This window comes from Carassius carassius, chromosome 5 (assembly GCF_963082965.1).
Source record: "Carassius carassius chromosome 5, fCarCar2.1, whole genome shotgun sequence".
NCBI classification, from domain to species: Eukaryota; Metazoa; Chordata; class Actinopteri; order Cypriniformes; family Cyprinidae; genus Carassius; species Carassius carassius.
The window spans coordinates 14,371,502-14,396,058 of record NC_081759.1 but is presented as its reverse complement, the minus strand read 5'-3'; the positions used below and the strand labels follow the sequence as shown (position 1 = coordinate 14,396,058).

The 24,557-nt window shown below is 36.2% G+C and overlaps 1 protein-coding gene across 3 annotated transcripts; it reads left to right on the top strand.

Annotated features, from left to right (window-relative positions):
* Positions 1 to 264: 264 nt before the first annotated feature.
* On the top strand, positions 265 to 23,346 carry LOC132140819 (E3 ubiquitin-protein ligase KCMF1-like). 3 transcript variants are annotated; one of them, XR_009433835.1, is made up of 8 exons: positions 265 to 489; positions 14,264 to 14,431; positions 15,944 to 16,083; positions 16,582 to 16,683; positions 19,885 to 20,062; positions 20,188 to 20,473; positions 22,562 to 22,877; positions 23,175 to 23,346. XR_009433835.1 is itself a non-coding variant. In XM_059549821.1 (7 exons), the coding sequence occupies exons 1-7, from the start codon at positions 474 to 476 to the stop codon at positions 22,821 to 22,823; spliced, it is 1,152 nt and encodes a 383-aa protein (XP_059405804.1). In that variant the 5' UTR covers positions 266 to 473; the 3' UTR covers positions 22,824 to 23,346. The 3 variants fall into 3 exon arrangements, 1 of the variants encoding a protein (XP_059405804.1); XR_009433836.1 differs by having other exon boundaries at positions 23,172 to 23,346; XM_059549821.1 differs by having other exon boundaries at positions 266 to 489; positions 22,562 to 23,346.
* Positions 23,347 to 24,557: the final 1,211 nt, after the last annotated feature.

Sequence of the window (24,557 nt, the reverse complement as noted above, 5' to 3'; positions counted from 1 at the left end):
TGTCTTAAAATAAAACCACTTGGTTTTATATTTTATTAGTATGCTTGAATTCACACGTTTATGAATTCCACATACGCTCTGCTCTACTGTATTTCTGCATTTTGAATCGTCAAAAATAGTTACAGTTACAGTAGATGGCGATGTCAACGCTAACAGAACCCCCATTCAAGAGCTACACGAGTTTACCGCATGGTTTACCCATAGGGTTTACCGCCCTTCAAACACCACAGAAGAAGAAGTAGAGGAGTGCTGCGCCCCCTGACGGCAGACCGCGTCCGCTCCGTCTCACACACACACTAGCGCTCGATGACAGACGGGGAGGGGGAAGCGGAGAGAAGTAAGCCCCGGATCTATCTTCAAGAGAGAAAATAGGAAAGAGAGACCGCGTCCCACTTTTATTTCGTTTTTAGCGGCACCTTTCCGACTCATAGACGTTAGGGAGCCCGTGGAGGGGCTGTGTCACTGTCTGTAGGATGTCCCGACATGAAGGTAGGTGCGAAAAAACCGCCGATCGCTGCGTCGTTGCCTTGAATTGTAGGCCAGTGCTGACCCGCGGCGTTGCCATGTTTTCAATTCAAAAACACTGGGAAAGACTCATCATGGCGGCCGCCGTGAATTGTGCAACCTTTTATGTGTTTACACCGCCTCGGTGGCGCAAAGGGCGTTTTCTGGGAGCCGCTTGGTGTGATATTGAGCTGGGCCTGTGTGCTAGGCCGGGCCTGCTGCGGCTCGCTCGGCCGCGGGACGGAGGGTTAAGTGTGTTCCCGCAGGTAGTCCGTGGAGAGGTCAGGGCTTCGGTTGGGCCTGATTTAAGACACTTATTTTTAAAGCTTTCTGCTTTAAGTTACCCTGCTCTGCTAGAATGCCGACCAAGGCCCTAGACTCAGCCGCTTTAGCGGTTGTGGAGCTCAGTCTGACCGCTCTGGAGCTCTTGTTAGTGTGTCTCTCTCTGTGTGTATGTGAGCCGCCTTGAGTCATGTCATGTTTCAGGCCAGTACAAGTGAATGACTTGCACGTCTGGGTTTAGCATTAGCTGGTGTCAGTGAAGCCATAACTGTGATTGCTTACCAATCTTACTCAATTATTTCTGGAAACGCGTTTATATTTCTAGCTCACTCTGTGAAGAAGATATTCAGTATTGAGTCAAACGAGCACGTTTGGATACAAGGAAGAGATTCAGAATTTCAGTACTGAATTGATCATGTGGCTTTAGAAACATTTGTCCTGTTAAAAGTCACTTTGGGTGCACTTAAGTGTACTTAAAAGTCGGCAGAACCTCAGTAAGGGCTGTCAGTTTAAAACTAATAAGATAGTAATACTTAAATGAATAACGTACCACTGACATTGCGATGAAATATCAGATTGAGTCTGTTATAGTTTATCATGAAGTCATGACCGCTGTTTTATCATAATGTTTAGGACATAGAACCATTGTAAAACTATGTTTTTGGACACTCTACACTGGAGTTTTTGAGTGTTACCATGGTATTTCCACAGTACGTTTTGGGACTCTTTACCCTCATCAAAAGTCGTGTGTTTATATAGTACAGTGATATATTAGATGGTAATAATACCGTACTTTTATATAAATGTACCATATTATACATGATACTGCAAAGAATGTTTAAGTTCATGTCCAAAACTAATCCTAGGACATAATATTAATTATATTATTTTATATAAGTCTGAATTTAACCGAATTCTTAGTAACTCAATGCGAGTTATTAAAGGTGTAATTTGTTTATACATTTAAGTGCTTAATGTTTTTTCTTTTAATCATAGTGAGCTGCCTGTCTAAGACCGCATATGTGTGCATCATATGTGCCTGTGATTCCCAAATATGCTGTCTGGGTTGTCAGTTTACTAGATTTCAAGACTGCGGCTGTCACCTGCCTGTGAATGCAGACTGCTTACATATGCGTCTAGTTTCTCTGCAAACAGCACACGGTGCTTGAGAGTATCTTTTAAGAGGCTCCTAGTGCTGTGTAACACCTCAAATAATTATTGGTATAATATCTGAATTGGTGATAGTTTGGCATCTGCTCAGCTCTTTGATTCAAGCTCAGTGGCAGAATTATTCTGACGTATCTGGATTCTGTAATTAATGCTTAAAGTTTGCTCAGATTGAAGGTATTTTATACAGTAGATATTTAAGATTTGACTAGACAAGTCCATACTTAAGGAGTTCCCCTTGGGTTATTCAAATGCCAGCTGCCAAAAATTTACACTTTTGTCTTCTATGTAGTGATTATTTTACAAAGACATAAATCTTTGTTCAGAATTGAGAAATTCTGGTTTTTTTTTTAAAATAAAGATATATATGATCCACATAGATGATGGAGGAGAGGGAGTCAATAGCACAAATATAGCAGTTAATAATACTTTTAGGATATAGGATTTAGGTCCACAAAAGTAAAAAAAAAAAAAAAATCTATATCATTACATGAAAGTATGATTTTGTATAAGCCAGAATTGTCTTGATTTGATCAAATATTTGCACCATATTTACCTGTGTTTTGGTCCCTTTGCCATCCTGGCACACTTAATAATAATTATTAATATTCAAGTTTTGCACTCTTCAAACCCGAGCCCAATTGTTTTGATCCGTTCATCCCACTCTCCAGAACAATATTTTGAAGCCTCTTATAAATGTCTTACGATTTATGCTGCAATTATTAAAACTCTGCTTGTTTTCAAACTTTTTTAGTAAAACAAACCGAGAGAGTTTATACATTCAATTAAGAATTTGAAATGACATTTATTGAAATGACATGATTTCATAAGTTTCAAGCACTCTGTTCTTCAATAAAAGCTGTATTTGTTGAGTAGAATTTCTTTATTTTTTATTTAGATAATTGACTTTAGATCTTTGACATTTAATTTATATTAAAGTAAAAAAAAATTAATATATTAATAATAATTTATTCATATGTTTAAGTAACGCCTCTTGAAAGTTTACTAAGGCCCTCTAGTGGCCCCTGACCCTTGGTTGAGAACCACAACCCTATGCTCCGTTTCCACCGCAGGAACTTTACCCAGGAACTAGGGACTTTGGCCTGGTACTCGGTGTGTTTCCAACGCAGGAACTAAATAAAGTTCCGGGTAAAAAAATGCCCCTCAGAAAGTCCCTGCTGGCGAGGTGGTACTTTTTCAAAGTTCCGGAACTTTCGGGGGGTGGGACTTGGCCGCTAAACATCCTGATTGGTTGAGTTCACGCAGCATTGGTTGAGTTCAACCACCATTTATTTGGATCAACATTTTCAAAATATTACTGTTATTGTGTCATGAAATGTAATTTTAAAAGTATTTCAGGCGTGAATGTAGTTGTTTAAAACTCAAATCTGTGGTTTATTTATAAAGACAGCGCCTATTTAAAAATGTGTTTCGCCGATCTCAGAGACGGTCAACTCGACGCGACCAGCGGGAGCTCAGTGATCATGTATCTGCCGAGAAGCAGCCTCACCTCGGCTAGACCTTCTGATATGTGCCGCTGGTTCTGATGTCTCTTTAGTGGTTAAACATAAAATATAATTCATTTTGGGTAAATCTAACAGGTTATCTTTGGTCTGTATTCAATTTATCTATATGTTCAAATGAAAATAAAAAAGGCGAATCTATAAAATATTTCGTTTCATTGTAATGGCTGTATATACACATATCCCTAAACTAAGTACATTTCTGCAGCTGTTATTATGTTTAAATGAAAACGAAAGGAGGAAGTGGTATTTGATATCCGATTTCGTTTTATTGTAAATATACTGAGAGGAAAATTGCAGTAGCCATGGTCAGCTGAGTTCAAGCAGCATTTATTCAGATCATTTTCAAAATATTAGTGTTATTGTGTCATGAAATGTAATTTTAAAAGTATTTCAGGCGAGAATGTAGTTGTTTAAAACTCAAATCTGTGGTTTATTTATAAAGACAGTGCCTATTTTCGCCGATCTCAGAGACGGTCAGCTCGACGCGACCAGCGGGAGCTCAGTGTTCATCTATCCGCCGACAAGCAGCCTCACCTCGGCTAGACCTTCTGATGTGTGCCGCTGGCTCTGATTTCTCTTTAGTGGTTAAACATAAAATATAATTCAGCTGCGGGGTAAATCTAACAGGTTTTCTTTGGTCTGTATTCAATTTATCTATATGTTAAAATGAAAATAAAAAAGGCAAATTTATATAATATTTTGTTTCATTGTAATGGCTGTGTATATATATATATATATATATATATATATATATATATATATATTACATATCCCTAAACTAAGTACATTTCTGCAGCTGTTCTTATGTTAAAATGAAAACGAAAGGAGGCAGTGGTATTTGATATCCTATTTCTTTTTATTGTAAATATACAGAGAGGAAAATTGCAGTAGCCATGGTCAGCTCACTGAAGTTATCAAGTATATGCTGCTGTTTACAGATTTACCGGACTTGCTCGTCGCGGACATCACACTCCCAAGTCGAATGCACAAAGTCTGAACTACCGAGGAGGATGCACATCCAAAATCAGCGTACTTTTTATTGAGAAACGTGCGCAGAGCTACGTCACCAGTCTATTTGCCTAATCTTCCCGGTACTTTACACCGCGGTGTAAACGCAGAAAGCAACAGGTCTGGGGGGAAAAAATTTCCTGAGGAAAAAAAGTTCCTGGTACAAATGTTCTGGGTAATTTCAATGGAAACGCGCCACTAGATGCAGTCTGGGGTCATGTCAGGCCTTATTAAAACCTTGGTACTTTTATAATAACAGAAACAGCAATTTAATAAAAAAAATATTAATTTATTATCTTTTTATATTACACAAAATTCTGAAATTTAATATGAGAGTACACAGTTTTTCTACTAGGCTATATTACAGTAGTTAGTGTGGGCTGTCTATGGATTGCTGTTATCAAGTTTTGTCAGTGTAGGAATTTTCCTGGGTACTGAACCCTGCCACTGCTGGCACTATATTCAGCTAGAGCAACTAAATCAACTTAAGGGGCATATGATGTGATTTTCCTTTCTCTTTGGAGTGTTACAAGCTGATTGTGCATGGATAAGATCCCTGAAGTTGTAAAGACTAAAGTCTCAAAACCAAAGAGATATTCTTTATTAAAGTTAAGACTCTGCCACGCCCCCCTAAAAAGGCTTATTCAAACACACCCCCACATATCTACATCTCGATGTGGAAATATTTGCGAAATGCTGCCCAAATGTTCATGCAAAGAAAGAAGGCGTGGTTTCAGTGTTAAAAGCAGCCATGTCAGGGAGATGCTGTGTGTTTCTAGGTGAAAGCACTTTATTTGGCCTCCCGAAAATAAATTGATTTAGGAATCTTGAACAGAACAGCAACTAGGGCTGTGCAAGAAATCGAATGTGATTTTCATGCGCATCTCATTAGTAAAGATGCTCCTGCAATTAGTAGTATATCCAGCATGTGCGTTCAGATCAGGGTTGCCAGGTTTTCACAACAAATCCTGCCCAGTTGCTTCTAAAAACTAGTCTAAAACTAGCCCAAACCCGTTTCCAGGAGGTTCCCCGATAACAATTGCTTCCCAGGGTTAAAAAATACATTGTTTGGAAGGGTTGCCTTGGTAAAATTCACATTTTAGGCGCTAAATATCACGTTATTGGTATTGGGGTTGCTTCAAACCACTGACATGAAAAACAACCGCAGACTTGGCAACACTGGTTCAGGTGGAGCAGCAGTTACTACACAGAGCCGTAGTCTACCGACAACTGACACAAAATCGTTTTCAAAATCGACAAGGAATCGCCTGCGATTTTAACATCGATTTTGTGTAGATTGTCAGTGAATTACGGCTGTGTAGTAAATGCCAATCAGTGTTGCCAAATCTGTGGTTGTTTTTCATGTCCACAGGTCGAAGTGACCATAACAATAACGTGATATTTAGCCCCTAAAGTGCGAATTTTACCAAGGCAACCCTGCCAAAAAACGGGGTAACCCCGGGTAGCAATTTTTATCAGAGAACCTCCTGGAAACGCGATTGGACTAGTTTTGAGAAGCAACTGGGCAGGATTTGTTGTGAAAACCTGGCAACCCTGATCCGAACGCACGTGCTGGAGATATACTTCTAATTACAGGAGCGTCTTTACTGATGAGATGTGCATGAAAATCGCATTTGATTTTTTGCACAGCCCTAACAGCAACACATTTTATGGACTACCGTTTCGTGAACCTAGGAGAGGAGTACTTCTGGTTCTCATGAATCCGATACTGTAAGTACGTTTTGTAATTAGTTTAAGTATTTGCTATTGAATGTTCAAATGCAGAGTTTTGCGCATCCTGTTTGTGTGTGCGCAGAGAGAGAGTGAGAGACAGGGTCACACAGTGGAATCAGCTGTCTTAACCGTCTGTGGCTTGTATACTGCAAACACATGAGCTTCATCACTGTGTCTGTCACAAGACTGTTTCACTTTCGAGCTTGAACAGATGGTAAAACTAAGGACATTATTAACTGTCTTTACATTCATTTTGAATGCGGTGTTCGGCCAGTCACAATGTACTGGGTCAGTTGGCCAATCAGAGCAGACTGCGCTTGTCCGATGGAGGGACTTTGCAGAAAACTATGCTTTTGAGAGAGGCAGGGCATAAAGAGGACCTACACAATAATGTACAGTATTTGAAAAAAAAGTTTTTTTTTTTCCTACATTAAAGCATCAAATACACAAAATAATGATCTTTAAAAAAAAAGCGTCATATGACCCCTTTAACACATTGATACAGAATGGAATTTTGACAGTCAGAACGTAAATTTGGAACTGTCTGTTTTATAAATGATTCATTGAAGCCTAGAGATGTCATATGATCGACCTCACTTTTGCATAAAGCAAAATTTGGATTTGTGGTATGTGGTATGTGAGGCTGAGATAGTACCCAATGAATCAAGTGTCTTGTGTTGAGTGCATAGTAAATGGTAAACTTGTTAGGATGCATTAGCTTGTTCCCATCAGGGTTTTTTGCAGGTCCTTAAAAAGTCTTAAATTTGATTTAAAACTTCCTGCAGCTACCCTGTCCAATGCTCATCACACTGCCTCATCTGGGTCATGGCACCAGTGTTACAGGCTGCATTTTGCTCCGAGTAAGAACTGAAATAAGAAAGTGAATGAAGGAAGGTCCTTGAGCTCACCTGTAGCCGTGGTGCTGTTTTGATTCTCTCGGGAGACGTGTTCACTACAGCGCAGACAGGTTCTTGGCATTACCTTTGCTCTGTTACTCTTGGGTAGGGATGGGTACCGAGAACTGGTATTTTTTTTAACCAGTACGTAATTGGATCGATACCAGTAAGTATACAGATAAGCATGTGCTGAGTGTGTTTGCATGCAATCAGTCATCGTGGCAAGAGTGAAACATTCGTAAGTGTAAGCTCACGTTACAAAACTAAGCGACAACAGTGTCAGATGAAATTAATGCAGTAGAGTAATAGTGAACAAAGGAGGGCAACACAAGTAATATAATGTAACATTTTCTAACAAAGCACAACATCTACCTCAATGCGCTGTATTATGTCACGAGGCTCCAGCTCCAACTGAAACTTGTGAGACACATTCACATAAAAATGATGATTCGGTAGAGTTACACTCACAAGACTATTCGCAATCACAAAAGTATGTTATTTCTGTGTGCTTAAAAGCCTTGTGGTTAACGGTTTCATTTGCATGCTGTTCTAATATTATTCAGATCTTATTCAGAGCGCATACACCCGAAGCGACTGTACACTAAAAGGCTGGTCAAGCAGCACCTTATTACTTAATTATCTTGGTTATCATCTGATTGCACTAATACTGTCAAAAACACACAAGGTTTACATATAAATACAGTTAATGTCTAAAGTGAAAGTAAACAGTCGAGAGAAAAACAGATGCTTGCAGCTCTTAAAAGGACCGTACTAAACATTCTGCCGCTTTTCATTAAAGGGACAGTTCACCCAAAAGGTTAAATTATCATTATTTCCTCACTCATGTTGTATCAATTATGTATTCATTTTTATTTATTCTTGTCGAACACAACAGATATTTTGAAGAATGTGGGTAACCAAACAGTTGCTAGTACCCTCTGACTTTAATAGTAGAAAAAAAGTTTAGTTTAGTTTGCCACATTCTTCAAATTAACCTTTTATGTTCAACAGAAGAAAGAAACTTATTCGGGTTTAAAACAAATTGAGTGAGTAAATGATGACACAATTTTCACTTGGGTGAACTATTCATTTAATGTTAATAAGTCAAAGTCACCTTTATTTATATAGCGCTTTAAACAAAATACATTGCGTCAAAGCAACTGAACAACATTCATTAGGAAAACAGTGTCAATAATGCAAAAATGATAGTTAAAGGCAGTTCATCATTGAATTCAGTGATGTCATCTCTGTTCAGTTAAATAGTGTCTGTGCATTTATTTGCAATCAAGTCAACGATATCGCTGTAGATGAAGTGTCCCCAACTAAGCAAGCCAGAGGTGACAGCGGCAAGGAACCGAAACTCCATCGGTGACAAAATGTAGAAAAAAACCTTGGGAGAAACCAGGCTCAGTTGGGGGGCCAGTTCTCCTCTGACCAGACGAAACCAGTAGTTCAATTCCAGACTGCAGCAAAGTCAGATTGTGCAGAAGGATCATCTGTTTCCTGTTTCCTTAATAAAATAAGACACAAAGAGTGTCACTGCTCACTGCTCTCGAATGAAGAACTTTAATACAGTTGCTAAAATTCAGCAGCAATAAAATAACTTTTTCTACTTTTCAACATTTTTTCGCTTTATATTTTTGCCCCAAATAGTATCGATAACAGTATCGATAAGTATCGGTATCTATAAGCAGTATCAGTATCAATAATGATAAAACGTAAACTATACCCATCCCTACAGATCCAATTTACTGTTACACACGTATTTATATTTCATTCACATTAACTTTTATTAAGTAAATGATGAGGGTTTGTGTGAATAATCACTAAGTGCCACATTTTGACATTTTTGCGTGTGTCTGACTGTGCAGGCACGCACCTTGAGTTACAAGATGACTTTACATGTCTCCCAAGGAGCAGCACAAGTTCTTTTTTGCACTTTTAAAAACATGAATAAATAGAATCAACTTTAATAAATCAAGAACGTCCCATTTTGCAAAAGTCATGTTACATGATTTTACTGATTTGCATGTGAAATTGGGCTTTTATGGTGGAGCGAAAGTGCATCGCTAAAGAGGTGGAATTTGGCAGAATAATTGTTTTCGATTATTGTATTTTCATAATCATTGGAGGCCAAAATCGAAATCAAAAATGTATTGCGATTAATTGCACAGCCTAATTTTGATTCAATGAGCAATCCATTTGTTACACTATTTAGCAATCTTTGTAAATGCTGGTTAATAAAAATGCAATTTTTCATAGTTAGCTAATGTTCTTAGCTCAGTCAGGTCCATTAATATTAAAACTACAACTTTTGATTTTAATAAGGTATTAGTAAAATGTTGAAATGAACATAAACTGAGATTAATAAATACTTTAGTATTTTTCATCATTAGTTTGTTAAAAAATGTAGTTAACTAATATTAAAAAAAATAACCTTATTGTACAGTGTTACTACTATAGTGAAGTTAGAACACTAGTCTAAAAGAAAACAAGACAACAGACAAAGAATGTTCAAAACGACTTTTCATAATCATCTAGCCAGTGGATTGTGTGACATGTTTTTAGAAGTTAAGCTATTTTTGCCTGTGAATCGCAGCACTGCTTCCTCGAGATGCAGTGGCCAGAGACTTGTGGCTTTGATGACAGCTGTAATGTTTTAAAGAGAATACATTTGAAGGCACAACTTCCCTGAGAGAGTTTACAGTGCTAACAGTGTGAATCAGTTCTGTAAGGTTAAAGGGCAACAGACACCCAATCATGCACAATGCTTGGCTCATTAAATATTCATACTTTGTACGGTCACAGAAACTTTCACATGCTGAATACTTTTAGCGTTTAAAGGAAAGGGGTTAAGAGTTGAACGGTGACCACAAACCTGTCTGTTTTACTTCTGTTTTTGTCTTTTCATTTCTAATGCCTGTTTCACAAATGATCTGCTTGCTGTTCTTATGCAGTCAGCATGCTGTGCGGAAGCCGCACAAACACTACATTTACCCATTATTTTGATTTCAAATCCAAATTTTGTTACAGTAAATGGTTTTTCAGCAGTGAGATTCTTTTTTTTACAGAGGACTGCAGTATCATATTTCATAGACCTATTTATGTTTAAATGCAGTAAATATAAACAATGTATTCAATGATTTTGACTTCTACTACTGAATGTAGATTTATATTTTTAATTGTTCAATATTCACATGATAGGTAAAAATTGATAGCCTAAATGCACTCTGTAGGTCGCTTTAGATAAAAGCATCTGCTAAATGCATAAATTTAATTTAAATTTTTTCAATTGTCTATAGCCTACTTTTCTTGTTGAAAGATATTCTTTCATCTAATATTTTATTTTATTTTTTTTTTTTTTCACTCCGAATTATACTTTATATCTCATAGATGTGAGATGAAAAAGTCACAATTAGTCCTAGCTTTTTTTATGTTTTATTCAGTGGCGGAAACAGGTTTCAGTAGAAATGGACGTATTGTGTTTCCAAAAATTGCAAATAACTTTGCAACATTTCCACTAATGGACAACTTTGAGAATTATTGTTGTTGTTATTAACCTTGTAAATATACAAGGTTTTACAAATTTGAGAGATGGAACAAGACAACAACCCATGACTACGAGAACCCAGGGTATAATGACTCTTGGCTAACAATTTCAAGTTTAAAAAGTTTGTAATGGAAGGTGAATTCTAGAAAGACCTTAGCAGACTTCCAAAGTAAGAAATAGGACAAAATAAACATTATCATCCCCTTAGGATTTTGAAGAGTTCCCACTATCTTTTAAGTGATTTCTAGATCTTATGTTTTGTATCTTAAAGATATGTAAATTATAGATTTGAATTAAAAAAATCTTAAAACTATCTTGTCTATATATCTTTCTACACACATATACAAACACTCTAGAGGTTGCATTAACTGAACATTTTCCATAATTTATGGATTATTTTTAGCAGTGACGGAAAAATCTGAAGGCCATCTGTCACTTTGACAGATTACACTGAGGGTGATCTGTTGTAAATTATAACTGTAATTCCAACCCAGTCCAGTTGGTGGAAAGTGCGCTCCAGTGTGGCAGCAGAGAGCGAGGGATCATCAGCCTCCAGAACAAAAATAAAACTGTCACGAGTCTTTTGCTATGCCTTTGATTATGCACAGGCGAGTACCCACTAGTAAAGCGAAAGAGATGATCAGTTCGCATGCACTGTCACTTCACTTGATTTGAGGTGTCTACAGCGGTCTATAATGCATCATTAAAAGGTATTTATTGTTTGAATTTCCTAAAGTAATGGACATAATTTGAAATCTGAAACTTTGTTTCATATCAAAAGGAACACCTCACAAAACTTACCCCATTGTGATTTATTTGATGGGAGGCACTGTATATGTACGGTTCAATTGAAAACATAAACGCCTGGGATTTAAGAATAGATATTGGTTCATAAAAATTAGAATCTATTACAATCGAGAAATCTATTTATTTATTTATTTTTTTTCAAAGCACCCTCCAAAAGCACTCTCATTTAAAGCTGTAATAATGGCATTTTGTTGCCGATTTGGCAAACTATCCAGTGCATTGCACTTTGGAGATTAGTTTCTATTTTAAAGCGTTGAGCGGTGTTTACCAGTGTAGCCAGTCACAGACATATCTGTTGATTTCTTGAACCCAACAGCCAATCAGAGGTCTTTAAGTTAAAATCCACTCACCGTTAGAATGGCTGGAGTTTTTGTTCAGGTGTTGTGTTCAGCATGAAACATCTCATTATAACAAAGTGTCAATGCAATGTAAATGAGATTTATCGTGCAGCATAGAGAACTTCATTAATTATAACAGAACTTTGTGAGATCACAATAAACTAAGTTGAGTGAGAGCTTTTAGTGATTATAAATGGACCGCTCTTTGCATCATAGCAATGGACAGCACTAAAACTTTATATATGTAAGGTTAGAGCAACCTCACTAATTTAAGAAACGCCCTCAGTGATTTGATTTTGGAGCCGGGCCTAGCTCTAGCATGTTTCCGTAGAATATATGCAATGCTGTTTTACATTTGATTACTTTATTCAATTTCTGTACCTAAAAACTTATGTTAGACCTACCTAAAAAAATTTATTGTCTATACTCTATTGTATTTATTTGTGCGGTTGCTTTTAGTTAGAATTAGATGGTTTCTTTTTTTTTTTATTTATTTTTTATTTGACAGTATAGTTTTTCCCTAAACATAGCACATACTGAACCGTACTGAAACCATGACTCTAAAACTGTGATACAAACCTAACCATGAGTAAGTTGTACCGTTCCACCCCTAACACTGAATATATATATTCAGTTATGCCAAGCTCTAAAATACTTTTTGTAAATTCATTGGTTAAACACCTGAAAAACACTTGGAATCCTCAAGTTTAATTTTACAGAAAATAGTAGTGTCGGGCCTTCAGATATTGTGGTAGACAATGGGGGAGCTTGGAGTCAGAGACGTTGGGAACATCTAAAGTTATTAGATTTTTTTACTTTGATGTTGTCAATGAAAAAAAGGAAACTAAAATGCATAGAAAGCCCATTCCACATTTTTCAGTTGGAGCAAATGGAGATCTTCCTCTTGTGGTTTAGTTTGAATCTGTAGTTTGGTTTGTTTGCAGGACTTTACTGCGAAAAGGCAGCAGAGGTCATTTGGCAGGTTAGAAAGGAAAATGCTAGTTATAACTCCCCAAACCTCATTTCTAACCCAGAGATATGTGAAACCACAATATCAGACTAACAATGTGGTCAGTACTGAACAATGAAAATCTCTTAGGCTACATATTTCCTCTTGGGAACTAAGAGGCTATCTGATTCAATTTTACATGCAAACATTTCATTATCTGAATCTGGGATTAATTCCCTGTGTTAATTTCTCCCAGCAGTACATGGCAGCAGTTAGTCAGAAGCTTTTGTCTGCTTTGCTTATGTCTCATTCTTTTGGATGCAAATAAGACTTGACGATGCACCCTAATTCACATGCTACCCATAATATAATAATTGACTAATCATTCTAAAAAAGCCCTGTATAATTTGGGGTTTGGGCTTCACCTTCAGTTGATCAGAAGCATTTCTTTAGTATGAAAAAATGATCAGACACAGTAGGTTAGAGATATTAATAATTTGAAAAAATAAATAAAGACCCATGTTGTTTATACTGTTCTGTAAAGTTGTTTGAACATCAGTAGCCAAAAGGGGGTGGAGCTATCAAACTCTCACTGTGCATAGTAAACGTATGCAAATTGTGCTGTAGCCTTTATTTGTAATCTTGCAGTATAACATTTAACTTTACTAAACAGACTTTGCCTAGTCAACACCGCAGTCTAATCTAAGGTTTAAGTGTTTTAAATCTGCTTCTGGTTACAGAAAGATTCATTCTTGCTTGTTCTAGTTCTGTAGTCATTTTGGGCATTGTGTCGATTAATATAAAGGGATGTTCTTTTAATTTGGCTATAATGAATTGGAGTTGGTTCACACCTGATGAGAATATTTGTTCAAATGTTTCAGTGTGTGTTTAGCAGCGGTCTGGTTTTCTCTTCACCAATGCTTATTTTTAATCCAACTATACCTTAAATGCTTAACTATATCCAAGTATAGCCTAGTAAAGCCCACTGCCACATAAAACTCCATGTGTTCACCTAAATACGAGCTAATGATAATGAAATCTGCTCAAACATAGTTTTATCCAGGCCAGGTGCCAATTAAATAATTAGTGTGCTTAAGAAATTAGAGATTTTTTTTTGTCCCATCTATTGCTCTTTCGAGTGTGAATCCCGCATTAATATGGAGGATTTCTTTCCCCAATTTCAGCGTGTATATAGCTGAAAAACAGATCTGAATGGATTACATATAACCTAGAAAGCACACAAAGAGCACTCCCTTTTTAATCACTAAAAAGCTGTTACTTTGATCACAACACTAGATCAGTTTCACTCAGAAGTTAATGGTAAATATCTGCTTTTTTACATTATACAGAAGGACTGGATAATAAAATTTAATAACTTATTTTTTTTTTTTAGAATGGATAGAAACTAACCAGGCAAACATTGTCTGAGATCAATGCGATCAGGGTCTTCATAGGGCCTTCTGCTGTTGTTCTGAGTTAAATGCCTCTGTGTTCTCCCACAGGTGTGAGCTGTGATGCATGTTTAAAAGGGAACTTCAGAGGGCGCCGATACAAGTGTTTAATTTGCTACGACTACGACCTTTGTGCATCTTGCTACGAAAGTGGAGCCACAACAACTAGACACACCACGGAGCACCCAATGCAGTGCATACTAACCAGGGTAGACTTTGGTAAGCTGTGATGTCCAATAATGTCATCATTTTCACTCTTTATCACTTCATTTTTTAAATGGCTCCACTGCTCTGTTATATGTATGCATACTTTGCAAAAAAAAAAAAAAAAAAAAAAAAAAAAAAAAAAAAAAGCTATATGGTTGAATGTTTAAAAAATTAAGACAAATATTTGTATTGTAATTTATGTGGTGTATTTAATTATATATTATCTTTAAAAATAAATTTTATTGAATTGTAAGAATATTTTGATACTTTTCAGAAGTTACAGCATTTACAATATATGATTTAATATATTTTGTAATAATTTATTTTAATTTATGCATTTAGCAGACGCATTTATCCAAAGTTCTGCGCACAGATTTTGAAATACTTCCACACAAATGACATAGCGAACGATTACAATATATATTTCAGAAGTTACAGCATTACAATATATGATTTAATATATTTTGTATCAATAATATAAAAAATATATATATGTATAACTATTTATATTTTGCACTATAGAACAAAATTCATTCTAGAATGGTTTATTCTAAAATTACATTCCTGTTTTATTCATATCACTATATATATATATATATATAGGTCAAAGACGAAAAAGTGTTTAAGCATAAAAAAAAGTGTAATACTGCTTTAAACTGTTGTAGTTTTTCCCCCCAAAAAATGCAAAAAGGTTTCCGTTTTATTTAATTGCAATTTTGTTTTTGTTTTTCTGAGCAAAAAATAAATATCATACATTTTGCCCTGATTTACAGAAGACCAAGTAAAATCTCATTCAGTGTAACAATCTTGTCAGGCATATTTACAACAAAAATCAATTTATGACATATTAAAAGACTAATTACTTTCACCCCAAATACTAATGCGTTGTAATTTTACATTTTTAACATTTGCCACTATCCTAGGTTTTGCCCATTTGTCAGTAAGAATTTTGTGCTAATTTAAAACACAATAAAATTTATTATGCTCCATTATTCTTTTATATATTTTAATATGTACACATCAGAATAAGCATGTTGTTTGAATTTTTGCATAAATATTGTGTTACACTGAATGACAATGTAACATTATTTCAACCAAATTTTGACATTTTATTCTCCAAAAACTTATTTGAAACCTTAAAAGTAGACATTTTACTTAAATTTTAATGTGCTTTCTATGGACACAAAATCACTTTTGTACATTTCCTTTGATGCGGACATCTTAACGTCTTTCACCCATATATATATATATGTATGTATGTGTATGTATATATGTGTATATATATATATATATATATATATATATATATATATATATATATATATATATGTATGTATGTATGTATGTGTATATATATATATGTGTATATATATATATATATATATGTTTCTCAAAAAACATTATTATAATGTTCAAAACATTACAGAATATGAATAGACCATCCTGACAGTTGAACCCTGATCTTAGTAATGCTGGTGATGGTAAATGAAGAGATTGTGATTGACTTTTATCTGAACTCTGCAGACTTGTATTATGGGGGGGAGGCATTCTCAGTAGAGCAGCCTCAGTCATTTACTTGTCCTTACTGTGCTAAAATGGGCTACACGGAAACATCTCTACAGGAGCACGTGACCTCAGAGCATGCAGAGACCTCTACAGAGGTGGTGAGTACACATGCTGTCTTTGCTAAAATCATGTGTTCTCCTAACTACATGGGATGTAATTAGGTTCCAGTGACAACACTAGATGCAGCAAAATCAACCAAAAAGAGCATGTTTGCTGTTTTGCACTAGAATATATAAATCAATAAAAACTAAACCATTTAAAAATTAACTGTACGTATTTACTGATACAGTCTTTGTATGGAGTTCACAGCTTTGACTTTCAGAGATAGTTTGAGTCATGCATAATGATATTAAAAAAATAAAACTAAACTAAAATTAAATTAAATCATTTTAATTGATGAGCATAATCCGTATGTGAGATAATAGAAACAATTTCAGAAATAGAATCCCATGATAGATCCAATAGATCCACATGATTTTAGCCCATGATTAATTTTACACTCTGTGTTTGAAAATAATGCAACCATGAAAGAGCATGTCCATCTAATGTGAGGTTACATTAATTTATTATTAATATATATCTATTCTCTGTTTCAGATTTGCCCAATCTGTGCAGCTTTGCCTGGTGGCGACCCCAATCATGTGACAGATGACTTTGCTGCTCATCTCACACTTGAACACAGAGCACCTAGAGATTTAATATCCTTTTATCTTAACCTAATGTGTATATGTATAATGGACTTCTTTCATAAAACCCTTCTATTCAGTCTTCAATTTTTTCTTTATGTAAGAACAGTTTTTCAATTTGCACACATTGGTTCTGCTCATGTATAATGACTGAGGACCGTGTGTTCAAGTCACTACAGAGATAACCTTACAAAGGTTTATTGAGGTTTTGTGTCCATACATCTTTAAGAAATGTAAAGATTCTTCTCACAGAACCTAAAATTCTGCCATTTATTCATGTCACTCCAAACCTTTGTTTTTACTTCTATGTATTACAAAAAATATTTCAAAGAGTAGTTATGGTTGCTCTTTTCTGTGCAATTGCAATGAATGGGGAAAGCTTCCAAAAGAATGCCAATGTCTGATTCATGAATGAAAATTATTTTGAATTAGATCTTTACAAAACCTTACTGAATGATTTGTTCACAAACTGAGCTGTGATTCGCACATCAAGCGTCAGTTCTTGATCTTGTTGCAGAGTATGAAAGCTCACTGGAACTGAAGATTGTCAGTGAATTTAAATTTGAGTTTTAAATCATTATTAAGCCTAAAAAAAAAAAAGTTTGGTTCCGGTTGGTTGTCAGTTGAGGTCATTGGTCGGTAGGGATTTAATTTTTTTTAAAATTTATTTATTTTTTTCTCCAGTGGCAGTTTTACACACACACACACACACACACATGCGCGCTGATTTTAAATGTGTGTACCGGTACTTTTACGACAGTGATTCTGTATTCCCGTTTAAAGTCTGTTGTTGCCATAGACACGCAAAACGCACACACACACACAAAAAGCCTTCGCGGGAGTTTGACAGGCGATCTCAGAAGTAGATTAACATGGAGGATTTGAACTTGAAAAACGGAGTGTACAGACATCTTTTTGTAGTCAAACAACATTCTTTATGATGTTCATTTATGTGGTTTATTTGATTTTGATGCTATAAATTAACTAGAAGCAAGAGACGATCAGTTAGTTTTAACTGATGATCTAACTTACAGCGATCTGTTCGACACATTCAAGAGCCACAAAACGGTATTTATTGTTTACATTTCTTTAAAAAATGACCACATTTGAAAGGTGAAATAACCAAATGAGACTTTGTTCATATTAAAAGTAAGCTGGTAATGTTAATGTCCTGTCTGTCAGCATGTTGTCAGTGCCCTCTCTGTTCCGCGATATATTGTTGACCCCCCCCCCCCCCCGTGTTTCTCTTAATGTTACGATTTCCAAACCTTAAGTTATAGCTCACTTTAGGAATTGACAGTTAAAGGGTTTTGATGCAATACTTAATGGTTTTTAACGGATTACTTAAGTGTAAAACAGCATTTAAAGGAAACTGTAATTTAATTAACGATGTGTGAAAGACCGTTCTTCCCCAGTCTCATAAAATAAATTTGGGTCGCACATAAATTGACAGGGTCGGTCGGAAACCGGAACCAAACAAATTTTTTTTTTAGGCCTTATATTACTTCAGTGGTGTCTTTTTGTCATATTTGATCTTGAACAATTCAGTCACAGCTCATCATAAATCTATAAACAATTGTGGCCAGTATAGTCAAAGTTTCTTCAAGGCAAGTCATGTTACTCGGCGGCCATCTTTGAAATACCTCTCGGTCATTTAAGTACAACTCCTATCACTTTGAATGGGGAAACATCAAATTCTCCAAAACTGTTCACTAAGCTTACGATTAAATTTTATATTTGAAATCACCAGTGAAGCTGACAACAACTGGGTCATAAACGTTGTTTCTTTTGCTCAAATAGAGTTATAAAAAGCTTTTTTTTAAAGGCTAGATCAGCATGCACAGTCCTGAACGCACATCTCAGAACAGGACTGGGACTGTTTCTATTGCTACCAGAACTTCTAACAGCAGCTGCTGTGACGCGTTGATTTTACCAATTAGCAATTGGCTCTTTTGCTCAGAAGGCGGGGTTTCCTGCAATTGAGCGAACATATTGATCGTTGCATTTTTCTGCATTCAAAACTATACAAGTGACACGTCTTGGGTATTCTATAGTCTTTGGTATAGTCCCCTAGTAGAATGTCTCCTTTTGTGTTCCATGAAAGGAAAGACCACTTTGAATTGACATTAGTGTAAGTAAATGACTAAATGAAATTTAGTTTATTATAAATTAATATAATAATTTGCTATATTATATTTACAACCTGCTTTACATTGTAATGTTGGTAGTACAATGTTTACTCCTCTGTGTTACTTTCACTAAGATACCCATATTATTTCTTAGTAAAAGTTCACCTGATGACACAAAATGCATCACTTTGCATCATCTGGCTGATTTTTGACTGCTCCAGGGTTTTTATTAAAACTACAAATTGAACTTTTCATTTTTGTATTCCTGCCCATGAATTGTTTTATTAACAGTTTTAAACTTTACTTAAAGGGATAGTTCAACCAAAAATAAAAATTCTGTCATTAATTACCCTCATGTCATTCCAAACTTGTAAGACCTTCATTCATCTTCAAACACAAATGAAGATATTTTTGATGAATTCCGAGAGCTCTCTGACCTACCCGTAGAAAGCAAGAATCCTAACAAGATCAAGGCTCAGAAACATAGCAAGGACATTGTTAAAGTAATCCATGTGACATCAGTGGTTCAACCATAGTTTTACATTGTTTACACTTTGATCTGATAGTAAACAATGTTTCCGCATGCATACGTTGCATATGTTGTTTACGTTCATTGGATACTGTCCAAAATGGCGCTATAGGTTTTTTTTCTTTGCACACAAAAAGTATTCTTGTAGCTTCATAAAATTACTGTTGAACCACTGGTGTCACATGGATTATTTGAACTATGTCATTGCTACGTTTCTAAACCTTGATCATGTAAGGATCCTGGCTGTCTAAGGAAGGGTCAGAGAGCTCCAGGGATGCATCAAAAATCTTAATCTGAGAATAAACAAAGGTCTCCCGGGATTGACATGAGTGAGTGACATGAGGGTGAGTAATTAATGACAGAAGTTTCATTTTTGGGTGAACTCTCTTTTTAACAGTGAAAGTGATTTAGTGATGGAAAAGTGTGGAGCAAAAAAGTTAAAATCACAACACCTTAAAAGACTCAAACCTTAAATTATGTTGGATGATTCAGGATGAGAGGTGATGCTTGTGTTGTGACATTCTCAACCAGTTACTCCTTAACCAGTGTGTGCACGATGAGAGCAGCGGCGTACGGCACGTTCGTCGGATGTTCCACCCTGGGCGGGGACTGGGCGGTCCGCGGGCACGCCGGACTAACATGCACTTTACCAGCAGCTCCACTGGTGGGCTCTCCTCTTCACAAAGCTCCTCCTACTCTCCAAGCAATAGGGAAGCCATGGACCCCATAGCAGGTGTGTAATACAGGCCTTAACTTAATTGGCTTATGGACTTTAATTTTGTTGATGCAAGTGCTGTTTTGAATGTCTTCTCACACACTCTTTTTTTGCCATCTTTCTCATTGTGTCTACATCACCAGAGTTGCTCTCTCAGCTGTCAGGTGTGCGGCGCTCCGCGGGAGGACAGCTCAACTCTTCTGGCCCCTCGGCCTCACAGCTGCAGCAGCTGCAAATGCAGCTTCAGCTGGAGCGCCAGCAGGCACAGGCAGCACGCCAACAACTGGAGACGGCACGTAACGCTACACGCCAACGCAGCAACCCTAGCAACATCAGCGCCAGCATCCCGCCACCCAGCACCGCCACAAACACAGCCATGACTGAGAGCAACCCGCTGGCCTCCCACAGCTCCCAGTTTCTTCTCTCACGGTATGGCTCAGACTTAACTATACACTTAAGGTTGTTTATGTATTATTAAAGGGTTAAGGCTGATTTATACTTCTGCATCGGACCTACGCCGTAGCCTATGCGTTGACGCACTCCCCTACGCCGCTAGAATCCCCCCCTCCGTGTGTACTTGAGTTTTGTGTGTGTTTATGTGCACTTTAATAAAATTTACACCTTCTTATATAAAATAAAACAAAAGGACAGAACAATTGTCTTATCATATATTATACTACATAGCATTATACATCAGTAGTAGTCTGCGACAAACAATGTTGATCTGCTGTGGTACAAGTCCTTGTGGAGATGGAAAGATTACGGCTTTTGTCACGGTACTGGAGGTTACACCATCAACATGCCCGTGTACACTGCAGACTAGTGGTTTGCATGTGTACTGCACATCGACGCGGACAACGACACAGAAGTATAAACGAAAACTGACGCATTGCCTACGGCGTAGGTCCGACGCAGAAGTATAAATCAGCCTTTACTTCACCCAAAAAAATTTACTTCACCCAATTAAAAATTGTCCTTGGTCTTCCAAGCTTTATAATTGCATGGGTGGATGTTTTGGTTCAACAGTCCAAAAGTAGTCAAATAAATTGCAGTTATGAGAAGTGAAATAAAGGTGTTTATAGAGCTTTAAATATGGATATTTTTCGTACAAAAACATATTGACCACATTCACCCCCTGGAGCCCTGGGAGGCATGTTATATTATGGATGGATGCACTTTATTTGACTACTTTTGGACTTTTAAACAAAAACACATGCCCATGCCATTATAAAGTTTGGAAGAGCAAGGACAATTTTGTAATATAACTGCGATTGGATTCATCTGAAAGAAGAAAGTCATATATACCTAGGATGCCTTGAGGGTGAGTAAAACATGGAATAATTTGAATTTTTGGATGAACTAACCCTTTAAAGTTCTGTTGACTTCTGTAATTTTCCCCCATAGAACACATTTGAGATATTTAGCAGAATGCCAAGCTGCTCTTTTCCAAACAAGTAAATATAATAGTTGCAGCTCTTACGCTTATAATGACCTGATAAAAGTACCTTAAACTTTTTCCCCCATATAATTAATTTAAAGATAATACACCTCCCTCTATGATGAGCATGTTTAAGTTCCTGAATTACAATTTATACTTGGATATTTCAGAAAAATAAAAACAAACAAATTATTATAATAATTAGATATTTTTGGTAAAAAAAAAGTCAAATTTAACATAAAATGTTAAGATTTAAAAAGGCCAGATTTTCTAAATAGCGCAAATTATGACATGCATTTTTGCAGCGTTAATTAATGGCGAAAAATACCAGTAATTTGACAAGCGCAAATGTTAGTAAATCGCGTTCCATGATTCATTTTAATACTCTCCTCCCATAAATTTTGCATCTGAAAGGGAAACTCCTACAAATGCATATTCAGTAAGGTGAGTCACAAAAATAACTTGTGTCCACGATATTCAGCGTAAATTTTTTCACTGCGAGTCTTTTAGTAAATCCTGATAGAACTATTTTAACAAGATGGTTCACGCTGGTGGCTCTTTGGCCTGCCAAAATAAAAGTTTGGTTTCATTTGAAATTATGACAGAAATATTAATTTTGTACAGTGTATGTGCTTCTCAAAATAACAATAATAAACAAGAATAAAAGTACAATTTAAAATATCATTTTAAGGAATATCACAAAAACTTTTATTAATGTTGACAGCATAATTGGACAGAAAACCTCTATTGTGCAGCACTTTCTTTGATTAAAATGTTTTTCATTTTATTACATTTTAAAAGATTAATGAAACCATTCTATGCATTCATTTGATTTTTTAAATTTTTGGTAATGTAGTTATAACCATAGAACACAAAATAGAATTTCTGAAAAGGTGAAACATATTATAGGGCACTGTATCATTAAAATTGTAATTGTTTAAATTGTATGAATTAATTGGACACAGTCTTTGGTTATTTGTATGTAATCAAACAATTAATAACGGTATTCCAGAAAAGTGAAATTAAATAGACTATTTAAAATAGTTTTTCTATCTAATTTGTCTATCTAATTTCACCAGGTTGAACGAGCCGAAAATGTCCGAGGCAGAACGGCAGTTGCTGGAGAGCGAGCGCGCGGACCGCAGCCTGTTCGTTCAGGAGCTGCTGCTGTCCACACTAATGCGAGAAGAGAGCTCGTCTTCCGACGAGGACGAAAGGCGAGACTTTGCTGACTTCGGCGCCATGGGCTGCGTGGACATCATGCCTTTAGATGTGGCTCTGGAGAGCCTCAACCTGAAGGAGAGCTCCACAGGCAAGGAGCCTCCACCACCTCCTCTTTGATGATATCCCACCACAACGCAGACAATGTCCTCTGTGCTGTAACTGCCAATGACGGTGGGCAAAAAACACAGCTCTCTCTAATTTTGTTCTTTTTTTTTTTTTTTTTTTTTTTTTTTTGGTGATTGTAATTTCAGGTCTGTCACCTTTTGTTACATTGTATAAATCCATAAAAGGAGAGCAAGAGGAAAAAAGTCCAAATACATCAGTACAGGCGTGTGAGAGAGTGAGAGAAACCGAGAGACCGATAAACGGAACGAGAGAGAGAGAGAAAATAAGACATATAAATATATAAATAAATATATCTATAAGTTGATAATCAATTCCACATAACTCATTTTTTTCCTTTAGCAGGTGAGCGTAGGTATCTATGGCAGACCTCTGCTTCCTGTGTCTTGCAAAAGGCTCTCCTTATAAATACTCCACATTCAAAAACTGAAGAGGAAACAAGAGACCTTCTCTAATGAAGCTGCTGTGTGTATTTATGAATATTAATGAATAAAAGTGCTTGGATGGTTTACCATAACTACTGCATGAGGTTATTTGCAGCGTGCATGATTTTTAATGACCTTGTCATTAAAAAGGCAAAATATCCCAAAGCTTTCTTTAACTTTTTTCCCAGGGTTACTTGAACGGAGCCCATTTGAAATGGGTGAAATATCTACCAATTTAGGATTTTACTTTCCTTTTCGTTTAATATGGAAATCAACAGCAAAATTGAAACCTGCAGTAGCTTCGCAAAAAAAAACTGCTAAATGCTTATGTCCCTCGGCTCCAATCTTCCCCTCCTCATCTGTGACACTGTAGAGCACAACAGTGACCGCACTTTTTATCAGCGACAGAGGTTTCCCATTCATTTTCTCCATAAGGATCATTTTTTTTAAGGCAAAAACTAAACTGACCAGTTCCAAGATAAATCACGACGTACCATATGCAATTTTAATTTGTATTTCAAAATAAAAACGTACTTTGAAGGTTTGAGGAGATTTAAATACTGTTTTCCAAGAATGGTTCAATTTTGCATAAGAATTTGTCTGTTTATACCAATACATCTAAATGTTGGACAGGCTAAATAAAAATGCTAATTTGAACTGTAACAGTAGTGGCTCTGGACATGTTATTACATGTGAAAATCTTATTGGTTTTTCCAGTTTTCTTCGCAGTGCAATGGAAAAGGAATAGAACACCTTTCTGTAAAACATAAATAAATTGTCGCATTGATGGTGTACGAAGGTTCATGTTGGTCTGAATGGACACATTAACAACTGTTGATTTAAAATTAAACATTTTATCGCACCAAATAGTCCCAACAAATGTTATTTTTGGTGTGAACAAGCATTTAATTGTTTGTAATATCGCAATGCTGAATGGGATTGGGTAGTCGTTACTGAACTCTTGCTGCGATTTTGTTTCCATGATAGCAGCAAAGTCTCTTGATTGGTTGAGCTCTCTTCAGAATTATGGGTAGTGTAGTTCCTCGCAGTAAATTTCTTTTTTTTTTTTTTTTTTTTTATGACATTGAAACTTAGCTCATCTTTTTCAGATGTTTTCACGTTAAAACTGGTTTCTCTATGGACTAATTAAATGGGATTTTTACTTTCAAAACCTCACTGATGTGCTCTATTGGATGTTCAAATGGTCTGCCCTAATTGGCCGAGGCAAATTAACACCTTAAAAATGTCTTGCCTATGAGAAAAAGAATATGCAGGTATCAATAAAAGATAACCTGCTTTATAC

What these genes read in the sequence shown, in the direction of transcription:
- LOC132140819 (XM_059549821.1), top strand. An exon ending in ACAGAGCACCTAGAGATTTA is followed by an intron (nt 16,684 to 19,884) that starts ATATCCTTTTAT and finishes CAGTGTGTGCAC; the next exon opens with GATGAGAGCAGCGGCGTACG. An exon ending in AGCCATGGACCCCATAGCAG is followed by an intron (nt 20,063 to 20,187) that starts GTGTGTAATACA and finishes CTACATCACCAG; the next exon opens with AGTTGCTCTCTCAGCTGTCA.